The sequence below is a fragment of the Atta colombica genome, unplaced genomic scaffold (assembly GCF_001594045.1).
Source record: "Atta colombica isolate Treedump-2 unplaced genomic scaffold, Acol1.0 scaffold12, whole genome shotgun sequence".
NCBI classification, from domain to species: Eukaryota; Metazoa; Arthropoda; class Insecta; order Hymenoptera; family Formicidae; genus Atta; species Atta colombica.
In genome coordinates this window covers 4,222,331-4,237,068 of record NW_017259206.1, presented here as the reverse complement: position 1 = coordinate 4,237,068, position 14,738 = coordinate 4,222,331, and the positions used below count along the sequence as shown (strand labels likewise).

The 14,738-nt window shown below is 32.8% G+C and overlaps 1 protein-coding gene across 2 annotated transcripts in view; it reads right to left on the bottom strand.

The window, feature by feature from the left end:
- The window catches only part of LOC108694462 (titin), a 19,711-nt gene extending 5,204 nt beyond the window's left edge, over positions 1 to 14,507 (bottom strand). Inside the window, exons 1-5 of one of the 2 annotated variants that reach the window (XR_001932082.1) lie at positions 14,292 to 14,507; positions 4,494 to 4,629; positions 3,765 to 3,939; positions 3,175 to 3,464; positions 2,921 to 3,101 (exon numbers count right to left, since the gene is read on the bottom strand). Coding sequence is in view for 1 of the 2 variants with exons in the window: in XM_018203983.1 (XP_018059472.1) it covers positions 2,921 to 3,101; positions 3,175 to 3,464; positions 3,765 to 3,939; positions 4,494 to 4,629; positions 14,292 to 14,298 (789 nt within the window). In the remaining variant the exon portion in view is untranslated. The remainder of the gene's footprint in view (positions 1 to 2,920; positions 3,102 to 3,174; positions 3,465 to 3,764; positions 3,940 to 4,493; positions 4,630 to 14,291) is intronic. The other variant, XM_018203983.1, reaches the window with a different exon arrangement.
- Positions 14,508 to 14,738: the final 231 nt, after the last annotated feature.

The following is a 14,738-nucleotide window of genomic DNA, read 5'->3' as shown; positions in this document are numbered from 1 at the left end:
ATATATTCATAACCGGCTATGGAATGAAAATGTGTATATAAAAAAATGAATGACAAAAATGATTTTAAATGATGAATATTGATAATGATATATGAATATTCCCAATAAAAGTGCAAGTAATGTCCCAAGCATTGTCAAAATAAATGAATACACGGATGACACAATGCGCCATGTAATGTATCGTAAAAAAATTGACTTTACAGAAGTATACTTATCATAATGCATTCATGATTCTTTATTCTTTAGCAAAATGAAGCAGATATTCTCAGAAATATGTACGGAAGCGTACAATGATAATATAATCGACTCGAATTTAGAAAAGAAAAAAGGATATGGGAACAATTACTTACATTTGCATTGTCTAGATGTTCCGTTACATTCGGGTCAGATCGCGTGGCTACATTGTGGAGATCTGTACAAGGTTCAGGAGAGGGAGGAAGGAAATCGATTCTCCGTGTGTCTGTTTGCTTATTCACAGCTTCCGATGCCTGCTTGTTATTCTTTTCGATGCATCGATAGCAATGAGATGCAAAGTTATCCTGGGCATCTTGATTACTAGTATACTGCGCATGAAACTCATTATGAGAAGCAGTATGACTCAGATGGTTCGCGTTTTGATGACTATTATCACTAGAATAGTGTTGCGCGTGATTCTCGTGGCTCACTTCAGCAGATTTATTCTGATGATGATCATCCGTTTTGTTTCTGTAATAATCATGTTGATGTAACTGTTGATGCTCGCTATGTTGTTTCTGTTCGTTATAATGCTGCTGCTCATTATGCCTATGCTCGTGATGTTGATGTTGCACATGATGATACAACTGTTCATGTTGATGCTGTTCATCGTGATGTCTATGTTCACTGTGTTGCTGCCAGTGATGATGTTCAGTGTGCTGTACAGAATGCTCTTGATTACGAGTTTCATCAAAATGAAAAGTTGCATGTTCTTGACGTTGATCATACGTTTGAATAGGCGTGTAAGATGAATGCTGTTGCTCGTAATGAAATTGCTGATTGTGTGCGAGGGATGCACTATGATCACTTTGACGAACAGCATCCGTCTCTTTAACTCCGCAGTAACAATTTTCGCTCTTATCATTCAGTGCGCTATTATCAGTCGGAAACAGATCATCCCGCGGAGAATAGTCTTCCCAGGGATCTTTAAATTCCGAAAAATCCGGCACTCGAGAGCTGTTGCTATTTGTTGCGGAGTAATCGGAGATCTTAGGGAAAGGGGGTACATAGGACGGGGGAGCAAATGCGTGCCAAATTGGAGCCAATGTGCTGGTGGCCTATGCAAGCATCATGCCAAAACAGAAAAATGCACACTCGATCGGTTAGTATTGAACTAAGTGTCTGGCAGTGTCCATTTTTCTTACAGCGTTATGTCTTCCATTATACATTGACATTTACACGATAGCAATAATGTAAAATGTTATTTCACCGTAAAGAAAATAAAGTTTGTGGTATATCAATACCCAAGCAGACAATTTACGTTTAAAAAAAGTTTAGCTGAAACGTTTTTTATGCTATATAAAAATGTTAAACAGATGTTATTAAATATTTATTTATTAAACGGTATTTTAAATGAGTAAAAAACGTTTAACAGACGTTACAAACATTTTTATAACATTTATTAAACGTGTAGTTGTTAAAACGTAACAAATTTTAACAAATTTTATTTTTATTTTCCAGTTTATTCGTTCATTACACGATTTATAACGTTTATTAAACATATTTTAAATATAACTGTGTTGCTTGGGTAGTTTCAAAATGCCACACGAATAACATTCATGCTCGACCCATTCATTACAGATATTACGAATAATGCAATTAAACGCTATTATGTATAGCGACCGAATTAAATTTTTACATGAACTATAATAAGTATATGAGTTAAGAGAGAACAGAGATCAAAGAAAAAAAATAGACACTGGTTTAATATTGGAAAAATCCATTAATATCCAATCATATTAATAGCCACATTATGCGTTTGATAAATTTTTATAGGATGAAAAATGTACATATAATTTCTCATTGCGTATTAAAATTATACTATTTTAAAAAATTATACTACTATTTAAAAAATTATACGCAATATATCATAAAAATATGTAAAATTATATTGAAATGCAGCTATTAATATGAACTATACAAAAAAATGTACAAAGACAAATAAAAAATATACCTTGAACCCTATAATGTAAAATTAAAATATGATATTAAGGAATTCTTTCTAGAGACTCTCGGGTTCAAAATATATTTAAAATGCCAAGAAATTTACACTTCATATCATATAAAGATAGTAAAAAAACGCTATATTCTCAAATGCTACTTTTTTGCAAGCTTTCATACAGCATTAAAAAAATATCATTAAAAAAGCAATGTGAAAAATCTCAGATTTATATAGTTGCATTTATAAAAAAAAACTGAATTCAACTCGATGTAATCTCTAATATTCAGTAATAAGAATTCTAAAAAATTTGTGATGATGGAAGCTCTCAAAATTGCATCATAATTTTTATCTACTGTATGACATGATAAATCCTACTTATTTCAAATAATAATATTAAGATACAGAATAATCTAGAAAAACTACACGTAGTACAGACGCGTATGTAAGAATATCTTACCCTCATATTATTTATAATTGCATATAATTCACTGCTTTGCTTGTAAAACAAATGCATAAATATAAGACAAAAATTGCGACAATATTAATTTTTTGCAGCCAATGCATAAATATAAAATGATTAAAATTGTGTTATTCACAGATTAATAACAAAAAAGATCTCTCTTTATTAGAAATATAAAATTTAGTAGAAAAACTACGCACTTCGAGTGTCAGTTTAGAACTATCATTCGTCATTTTAGCACATTAAATGCATACTGCACTAAAACAGATTATAATTAAACTTACCATGGAGGATGATAATTGGGGATGCACTCGCTCGCAGAATATATTCCACCATAATTGCAACAGCGGTTGCAAATGCGTTGATCCCGGTGGTGGCTGGACGGTGCCAGTCAGGGTATCGAAATACTGTAACCACGGTTTTGTTATGCCAATAAAGTGTATTATTCTCACGTCGTCGCCAAATCTAGGATATAAATGAGAATTAGAAAACGAAAGATTTTTAATTGTTGCCGAATCGAAAGAGCGTAAACGCTTACTGTTTAAATGCGGGGAGATAAGAGTATGTCGCAGTAGAACACATGTTGTAGATAAACGGTAGATGCTTGGAGATATCCTTGCTAGCCCAGTCGCTAAAGTACATGTTCAATAAGCCTTGATCACCGCCATCAAACGAGCCCTTAGCAGCGGCGAATGCGGTGATTGATGCAAACGTTTGTTGAGATGGTCTGAATACAAATACTCCGGAATTAAAGCAGTCAGGCCAGCCGACGTCGGGCGCGGCCGATAGTTCTTCACGCTCGAATAACTCATCGCAGTTTCGTACAACCTAAAAAAAATAATTAAATAGATCTATACTAATGGTGATAGTTTCTCTTCTAACAGATTTAATTCCAACTTTTATACTGTATTTTATTTTTTTATAGATAATATATAACTCATTTTTTAAATGAGTTATATATTATGAGTTTAAATATATCATAACAAAGAATAAAATAGTGCAATTAAAAACTTTAAATCCAATTCCTATTTTAGCTTTAGTTCAGATGTAAAAATACTATAATATATAAAATGAAAAAATATATGTATCAAATATTTTATAGATTGAACAAAATTTCGCGTTACTCACAAGAGTATCTGCATCAACGAATACACACTTCTCGTACTGAGTTAGTCTCCAACAGTGTAATTTAGTAAAAGTAATGCCTAATTCTGGTCTAGCCAGTAAGGCCAGGTTCGCCTCGTCTTTCGAATCGAGAACATTGACTTCCTGCACCAAGGAGAATACTGCAGCCAATTTTTCCCTAACGCAAACAAGACGCTAATTACACGTTGGAATTAGAATTTAGTTAATGTCATTATATAGTTAAAACATTTTATAAATCGCAAAATGTTGACTACTGTTATTAATACCTTAAGATACACAAAATATTAGCGTTCTTTAATTAAGAGAGCAATCAAGACTTTAATAAGATAATATTGATATGCTTAAAAATTGAAAAGCTTGGAAGAGTAACACGTTATTGTTGCTATACCATAATACACACAATTCTGATCGCATGAAATGCGATTTAATATACATTTTATTAAATAAATCATTATAAATAAATAGACATTTATTACAATAAAATTAAATAAATAAAAATTAATTTCTCTCACTAAACTTAAGATTCTTGTAAAATCGACGTCATTTTTATAAAAAGAGGTTTAACTTTTTATTGTAATAACAATCGAATGTTGAATAAATACAAATGCTATAAATATGAGAAGTTTGTTTCAATTTTCACGACACGACTTGGCAGCTAATCTGCGTGTTGCATCCGGTAATCGCTGTATTGAACTTGGGGAACGACAATACCTCATGGTTGCCGTAACTCCGGGAGTGACAAGACAGGCCAATTCGTGCTTAGTGCCGACCCGGCGTAAGGAATGCGCCAGAACCAGGGCTCCCAGAGAATAGGCATCGTTCGTAGCCAGTGTAACCCACGCATATCCTAAAAGATGAAGAAAGATACAATAAAACGCTTGATGGGGTATTCGCTTCTATTAGATGCACCCGGGCCAAATCTATTTTAAACTCGGTGACTACGGCAAAGCTGACGTTTAAATCTACATCCAGTGAATATGTCCAGAACATGCGCGCACGGTAAGATATGGGATAGTGTCATTCAAGGCCAAACTCGAGAAAATTTTATTTAAATATTTCAACAAAATCGTTCTTTCTGTATCAATACAGATATTTTTTTGTAAATTGTTTTTGTATCAATTACTTACTACACAATATTACTCCTATTATATATCATAATGGTCTAAAGATACTGTATTTACACTTGCAAAATAAATAGCATGGATTTTGTATGTAAATATGCTGTTTTGTAGTGTCTTTCGATTCAATTCCAGACAACACGAAGAATGCGCGAAGCCAATTGTGATTTCGCGCATCGATAAGCGATGTGGCAAGATCGATAATTTCACGGTTAACATTGATTTTCAAATTAATCTACAATCTTACGTAAGCACAATTAAAGATAGGCGGTAAAATTATGCCAACGAACTCAGCTAAGTTCAAATGTTATCGTACAATCAGTACGCATTTTACAGACGTGCACTTTTACAGTCATCTACCTCAAATTCATGAAAAAAAAAAACTACATATATTATATTGCTACGTACAAAAAGAGTTGTAAGATGATTTGAGGAATGTCTATTACTTTCATAACAATAATAAGGATTTCTTATAATTTAAATAACAAAATAGAAAAGGATATATAAGATGCAACAATCAAAAATGCGAATTGATCTAATCTTGGTATAATTTATGAAAATTTTTCACAAAATAATCCTCCATTTTTGTTTGTTATAAAAATAGCAAAATAGAAAAAGGCATATAGAAATTAGGCATAGAAATTAATATATTAATAAATCAAAAATAGCGATAGTATAATGAAAATGAAAAATACATATTTCGATTAAATTTTGAGCCACTTTCAGATCATAAGATAAATGTAATTTTATCTTATGGTCTGAAGATGGCTAAAAATTGAGCTGAAATATTGGGTTGTCCGGAAAGTTCGTGCCGACTAACCTATATAATTTAATAAATGTATACTAAAATTTAAATTTTCTGCGTTTCAATTTTCCTTCAACATCGACACGAACTTTCCGGACAACCCAATATGTAATTTTTCATTAAACTTTTACTATTTTTTATTTATTATTATCATTTACTTTTATATTATTATCATGCCCACTAATTTCTGCGCTTAATGTCTATATATACCCTTTTCTATTTTGCTATTTTTATAACAAATAAAAAATGAACCATGTTTTGTGAGTTTTTATGAGTTAGACAAAGACTATAAGATCAAATATTTATATTTTTTATCGAATTCTTGATGAATGATTCTTGAAAAACTGCATTGGTATTGGTGCCTAGAATAATATATCAGTGCCTGCTCTTCGCGACACAAAAATCCAATGCATCCTACCACGAGAACGCAGAAGAATGCAAGTTAGACGAAAGGAAAAGCCGAAAACGAAGGTGATGTTGGCAGTCTTCCAACTCCGGATATATAATTAGAGTTCTCTCGCATTGGTCTCACTTCCTCCTGACTCGATACAAGAGATTTTATAATTGCAATTATTTATATTCATGACTGCATTTTACAACATAGATGCATTGCATATTCTGAGAAGAAAACTCTCAATGATGGCTAATAAATTATATTTTTAACAGACAAATTGTATAAAATAAGAAAATCCCTTTCTATATAATTTCAAAATAAATCCTTACACTGAAAGGGAGGAACCTAAAAGAAACTTTTGAATTCTTGATATAAAATAATTGTAACTTGTTGCTATAATAGTCGTCCATAATTAACAATTAAATTTTCATATTGATTTCACTATAAATATTTTATTATTAAAAAGTTAAATAAATTGTTACAAATGTGTGTGACAATTTTATGTGACAATGAGACTAAATGACTCATTTAAACAAATGCAAATGCATAGTTTTTTCCTGCATTGTCATGCAAATCGTCGTGCACGTTAAATGTACGATAACGAAAGTGGGATTTAAGTCGCAAAATGCAGTCGGACACGTGCAAAAATTTTTATCCATGCAGTAAAAAGTTGGCAGAACGAAGGAGTTGCAATCGCAGAGGCGTATCTCTTGTTTTTCGCAGGCGCGTAATTCATCGCGTATTTATTTATAACGTATCCTATTTCTACTTTGCGTGATATCGTACTATCCTCCGTGCGTAAGCAGACCAACGAGTTTTGGCTGTGTTCTATTTCCCTCCTGGATAAAACACATCACTTATTCTTAGGTAAATTTACGACGAAACTCCGGTTATCATCTTTTGCAAAACTGCGAGATACTTGTAGTTGGTTTTTAGAACTTTCATCGTCATGATCCTTCAATTTGTTATTGTATTTAAATCGGATGGGATATGAGGAAAAATGGTCGCGTTAGAATTCCGCTTCGAAATCCATAATAATTACATAATAATGTATGCATAATAATTACATAAATAATTACATAATAATTATGCTCTTCAAATGTGCTAAATTTAACTTAGTTGACTTTCTTACGCACCGATAAAAACAATAATAAACAAGACGAAAAATGGCGCAAGCTATGCAATAACGACTTGTTGTCGGTTCAAGGTTCATTTATCGGGAAAAGATCGCTAGAAATATGGACAATATTTGCTATTTAAGATATCAAGGAAACTGATAATTAGATATTTATGACGTAAAATGAAATATTAAGAAACGTAATACATAAAAGTGTTCCGGATAAAGAAAATATTTTGAAAGAAACTTCTATGACATGAATGCGAAATTGATTTTTTCTTAATGAAAATATTAAGCAACACGAAAAGTGCTGCTTGATATTTTGCTAAAATTATTATTATTATTATTGATAAATCTAAGAAATTAAAAAATTTATATAGCTATATAGAGATCTGAAAATAATTTTGTTAAATTATTAAAATAATTATGTAGGAGATTCAACTGGTTATTACAATGTTTTGCATTGCAAAGAATCGGAAAGAATGATTTTACTGAAGTGTTTAAAAATTCAGCTAGATATATACAAATCTGAGAACGATTTTGTTAGACCGTCAAAATAATCACTTAGCAATCTCAAGCATGAGAAACAAACAAAAAGTAAAAAAAAAGTTGTAAAAAGTTTTAACATTCTAGCAATTTGAATGTTAAAACTTATAATTATTTTGATAGTTCAACAAAATTATTTTTAGGTCTGTATCCAGCTGAATTTTTAGATACTTCACCAAATCCGTCCTTTATGCTCGTTATGTCCGAACATTCTACATAATTATTTTGGAGATTCATCAAATCTGACTAAAATTTTAAGTATTTCATAATCCTTTTTTTTTTGTGAACAAAGTTCCACATTTTCAATCGCGTTCCGTGATAATTTCTCAAATCAAAATCTACTTGATGACTGTTAACACTGGCGCGGAATTAGGGACTTGCCAAATACGTCCCGAGACACACGATAACCTCGTGAACGAGGAAGAATGTCATCATATGTACACGTGATTGAAGACATCGATCAGACCATTGATTCAATGATCAAAACTACGTAGTACAGAAAAAAATTTCTTTTATATAAATAATAAAAGAAAAGTTATTGAGAATCAGCAACATTCTTCAATATATTCCTAGTATATATGAAACTATTTTGAAATGGATTCTGATCAAAATGATTAATCTTTAGATATCTTTAGATATCATATTTTTCAGGAACAGAATAATTTTCGGTTGAAATTTATTCCAAACGGTTCCATAATATGGACCCTGCTTTGAAATTCATAATAAGATTGTGTTATAACGTCATTCGAATGTCGTTATAGCAAAATACGCATAGGCGAACGCTTTAGAATCCAGATATATGTTGATGATGACAATGTGACGGACAGTGGAAGGAGATGAAAGAAGTGGAGGAAGAAGAGAGCCAGGAGGAAGATCGAATTTCTAGCTACCGGTGTTTTCAAGATCGAGCATTCAGAGTCATGTCAAAACGCGACGTGTGTACTCCCTCTCATTACTCGCTCTTCTGTTCTCTATATATTTTCATTTCCATTACGCCTAATTTGATTGATCGCGCGATACGTTTCCTCCGCCTACTCGTCTCCCAATTTTTGTCCATCTGACAAAAATTAATTTTCGCTCTTGGAGCGAAGCAACGTAACATAAATGTAACGCAAAACAACAAGTTATTTTGTATAATATAAAAGGTCTGAGAAAAGAGAAGAATATTTTAATGAAAGTATATAGAAAGAACAATTTTACTTAATAAATAAAAACTTAGCTTAATACAGATATGAAAATAATTCTTCTGAACCATTATAAATTAATTGCCCAAGTATAATGAATAAAACTACAAAAAATTTTGAGATTCTAGCAATTTAGGTGTTCTACATAATTATTTTCAGTTTAATAAAATTATTTTCAGACTTATATGTAGCTAAATTTCTAGATACTTCAGCAAAATCGTTCTTCCCGTATACTATTTATAAAAATATTCAAGATTAAAATTAAGAAATGGGACTTGCAATCGATAGAAAATTAGGTGGAATCGAGATGAAAAGAAATCAGAAACTCTGCATTACACTGTTTGAATTCTTCTGTCTAATTTTAAAGTGAAAGAATTAATCTTCCAGCGACTGATGTTGAAATAGGATAATTACTCTTCAGACACGAAGCTATTTTTCGCGTATAAATTACAAGAGAGACGCGAGACGAAAAAAATATTTTAGTGCACCCGCTATATTTACTGTCGCGAGGGTTGATCTTTCCTTTGAGAGACGCGGAGGTGAAGTCTTCCACGTATAACGTTATGGTGCGAGAATACTCGAAACCTGAGAGGAGGCAGACTGCCGGCATAGGTTTATATTTATACAAGCCGCTCTTCCAGCTCTTATAATAGCGAGCCGGTCTCGTATTCGTGGCGAAATGCATTCATACGTCTTGCGTTAGGTCAAGCACTTGAGCGTCAAAACCTGGCTACTTCCTTATAAGATTCGCGATTGCAAATTGCATCAACATGAATAATATGGATATCCTCGAGCTATTTTCTGCAATGCATGTGCTAGCAAAAACCAGTCATCGATAATCGACACTCATCGTCGATACAATCAAAGAGTCTACAAGTTTTAATCTTGACTGATAATCTTAAATTAAACGTTCTTAATTTTTCCAGTATTCCTATAGGAATTTAAAGCTTCACGTTTGACAGACAAAAAAGCAAATCCAAAATTATCTATGTATTTATATTCTACAATAAGGAAAAAAATTAGTCATAATTTATAATAAAATACAATAACTGAAATAACATTTTTACATGGTAAATTAGAAGTCTGCTTGATCTATAATCTATAATCGGATTCTCTTCCTGTCTTTAATTTGAATGCTAATCATATATTCTCTTTTTTCTTTTAATTTGGATGCTAATCGCTACTTTCTTGCGCACATTGTCTATTTTTACGACGAGAGCACTACGAAGAAAACACGTGCCCCAAACTAGTGCTCGAATCCAAAGCAGACGAGGTCAAGATTGAGATCACATAAAAATAGTATCGTCAGTTGTCGATAAAGGTCCAATGAACTTGACAATTAGTTGACTTGCACGAAATATCTCGCACGTCATTTTTCCTTAATTATTTATTTGTAGTGCATATAATTATTTAAAAATAATTATTTGCACTTTCTTGTTTATTAATCAAGTGTTAATCAAGTTCCCCTCTTGGCTTGTAATGCTGAAAGTAATAAAGTTTTTTGTTCTTATGGTTTTCAAAGAAGACGATTCACAAATATTAAGAGATTAAGATAAAAAAAAATGAAACCTCAATCAATGATAAATAAGGTAAACTCAAAATGGAAAGAAATCGTATGGCGAAACGAAAATTCTACATTAGAATAAAATTCTTTAGTCTAATTTTTAAATGAGAAAAATTCTCATCTAAATCGATATTCAGTTTATTTAAAATAACTTTTCAATCAATAAAAGTAAAACTCCTTTTAGACAATGCATGATTTTAAGTAAATCTCTGTGATTATATTCTAGATAAAATTTAATAATCTTGGAAACATTAAAATAAATAAAGAAAATAATTATTGGACTACTTTATTTCGTGCATCGGATATTATTCTGCAAATATGTTTTAATTATTTACATTCGGTATTATGATAATGATTTGATTTATCATAGAAGATATATAATATTTCTAGATGTTAATAATCTAGATTTTATGTGGAAAATAAATATTTCTCAAGATATAGCCGGTGGCGATCGATATATAAGCATTCTCTTATCGTATAACTTTCAATTACATGCGCCGCAATTGATATGCCATCGCGGGTCACTCGAGACCGGTGCGACGTGCTCATCAGTCTCATTAGTCTCGCAGTGAGAACAATCGAGGCTCGTATCTTCCATAGATAAAATCGAAAAGTTTTGGCACGAGATTATCTAAACGATTGGTTATTAAATCCACACCTAGTTTCACCAACGAGTTCCATCAGAGTATATATTTAATCTCAGTTTAACTTAATCTTTATCTTTTTCTAATTCTTAGAATTAGAAATTTACTCTTTATCATATATATAATTTAATATAAAGATAAAAAGTAAATTGAACTAAAATTAAAGTTAATGCAGTTACATTAGTGGAATCAGATTTATTGGAAACCAAGAATTGTGAATTGGAAATTAGAATTTAACTGATAAGCACCGCGAAACATTTCATAATTAAAAATAAACGAACTAAAAACTTCTGATTATATCAGTCAGAATTCTAATTATCTGAAATAGAATTGTAAGAATTCTATTTGAGATAACTACTATATAGATATAATAAATTTAATCAGAAAAAAATTTTGATTTGTTTATTTTCAACCAGAATTCCAATTAATGTAAACTTCTTCAGTAGAAGATAATTTTAATCTTAATCGATTTTGTTATAATAGGAGAAAAGAAATCAAATCAAACATACTTTACAATGTAAAAATATTACTTTACTCATACAGATTTTATTGACTAATTTTTGTTTATTGCAGAATATAAATATATCGATAATTTCATACTTGATATATTTCTTCTCTTAATTAAAACACGAAAATTTAAACTGCAAATAATGCCGGTAAAAATTAAGGTAATTCACAGGAGTTAATTTTTAATTAATTTTAATTAACGTATATTTTCTGAGTATCGGTCGTCGGCGAATAGTTTTTACGTCGCAAAAAGTCGTTCGATGATATCCGTAATTATAATCTCCATGATAGTGTGATACAGTTTTTATGCAAAAAAATCTTACGTTCCGTAAAATCTTACGTTCCACGTTATGCAAAAAAAATCTTATGTTCCGTAAAATCTTACGTTCCACGGGTTTCTCTACCTATGTCGGACGCGCGAAGATGGAATCCGAAAGAATAATTTTATTGAAATATCTAAAAATTTAGCTATATATATGTATGAAAATAATTTTATTAGATTATTAAAATAATTGTAATATGTACATAGGAATTTCAAGTGTGATGAGCAATGCTGCAAATAATTTTGACAACCAATTTGAGCATTTTTAAAAATTATTTTAATAACCTAATAATTATACAATAATCTAATTATTAATTATACAACAATTACAACAATAGTCTAATTAATTTAATAACTTATTATTCTCAGATCTGTATCTAGCTAAATATTTTAGCAAAATCGTCCTTTTCTTGAAAATGAAATACTGAAGAAATACTGCGTATCAGAAAAAAACTACGCGGCATATCCTAAATATACACGTCGGCGATGTCACGAGTGTTCATTTCAATACTTTCTGGCGCGCATTCGGACACACCTGCGCGAACAATCGGGCGAGTGAAAAGTTGAGCAGCAGGAGGATGGCACGGAGCGGCAAAAATCTCGCCGAAAGTACGCAGGCGATTCCGCGGAAGAATAAAAATAAGGGAGAGTATTTGGCAAGGCGCCGCCGAGTTCTTCTCCCTCTTGGAGGGTCGGCCAGGAATAAACGTCAGACTTCAGAGATATCCCGGCGACGCTGACTTATCTTGTTATCTTATTTCTTGTGTACACGAGGAATGCAGCGTCCAGAGAGAGAAAGAGAGAGAGAGAGAGAGAGAGAGAGAGAGAGAGAGAGAGAGAGAGAGAGAGAGAGAGAAAAGTGTGGAACACAGTTAGAGCTTCTTCGCGAGCCTCGCCTTTTTACTCGCCAATTATGCGACCAATTAGCGTGATAGTCTGTGTGAAGGTGCTGATCTCTTAGGAGGATTGTATAGGGATTGGTCTTTTTAAATCAGATGATAATTATTCATGTTATTTGCAGACGTTACTTCAAAGACTCTGTACAAAGAGCACGAGAAATTTTTTTTTGTGACTTATATTTAAAATTTATACATGAATATGAAATACTTACTATATCTAATAATTTATCTGATTTATATGATGTGTGTATTATATTTCGCACTCTAAGGAATTCTTTCTAGACTTATTGTTAGTGCCGATTTCTATTTAGTAGACACTTTCCTTTTTTCTTTCTGGAGTATAACGCTTGTCTCAATCTAAATTTGAAGGTGTTTAGAATTTTCAGAATAGCGATCAATTTTTATTAGGTATAGGAAAAAGTTCGTGGCGTTTTTTAAATGCCATCTAACGGGAAAAACGCCACAAACTTTTTCCCACACTTAATACTTTATATTGCATGTCAATAAAATCATTCATCGTTATCATCATCATCATCATCATCATCATCATCATCATCATCATCATCATTGTCGACATCATCATCATATAATTATATTATTATTATATTATTATTATTTTTATTTAATATATTATATCATTATTATTTTATAATAATAATCATCATATAATATTATGATATATCGAGTAATTTTTCTTTAAGGAACCATGAAAAGTGACAATTTTTATTATTGAAAACAATGATAGAAATTTTCACCTTTCACATTTTCGATCTAATTTTTAAAAAGTTATACAATCGCTTCCCCGGTCAGCGATCGTGAAATTTTTCACTAAGAAACGTGAAAGATTTTAAATTTAAACTCGACACTCCGCGCGATTATTCCTCAATCGATCACGTAGTCGATTCGTGAGAAAGTTCATGCTTGCGATTAGTGAAGAAGTTCATGGCGGAATCGAGGCGAGCGGGAAATGAAAAGTGAACAGCTTTGACATTCGAAATTGCATGAACCGATGGCCCTGCGGGCTCGAAAAACTTATTAACTTTCTTAACTCTCGAATTATCGCCGCAAATTCAACTTTCTAGCGCGGTCGCGGCTTCCGGAGCCAAGCTCTTCAGCCTCGTCCGGACGAAAAAAAACGAAAACAATCGGCTCCGGCTATCTCCGTTCACCTCTTCGATACACGTCTGCATCGCACGTGTATTGAATGGCTCCGAGTTCCGATCATGGATTCGTCTCGCAAATCCGATCGCGTCACGAGAAGAGAGAGAGATTGAGATTAAGACGCGCTCGTGAAAACGGCGAACGAAGGTCATCAGGTCAAGACCGGCGGAACGACGTTATCGGCCGGCGAGCCCAAGTTGGGCCGCGTGGCGATCATTCGGGATCGGCAAAACTTGTCTCAGACTTACCGCCCATGACTGGTGCTCGAGGCAGTGAGAGAACTCGAGAGTTTATTCTTCTTCTTCTTCCTTCGCGCCTGGACCGGGAGACCGAAACGTTCCCGTACACACCCACCACCTGCCGGCACTCACCGATGGAACAGGAACAGTCCGCGTGCACCTCGTCGGCGCCACAACACGAGTGAAGAGCAGAGCAATGAAGAGAGCGGCAAGTCGTACTTCGTAGCGAATCAGCCACTCTACGAGATACTGCGATCCCCCACTTCTCGCTCATCCCTCCCATCCACCCCCTCGCCGCGTCAGTCTGCAGCTGCGGAAAGTGCTCCACTTTACCGACTATGGGATTGCAGCTGTCGGAGAGTATTATCTGGAGCATCCGGAGTTGATTTAAATGCTGACCGCACGTCCAGTAAAGACTGTATGAGGGTATCGATCACGTAATCTTTTTTTCTAGCA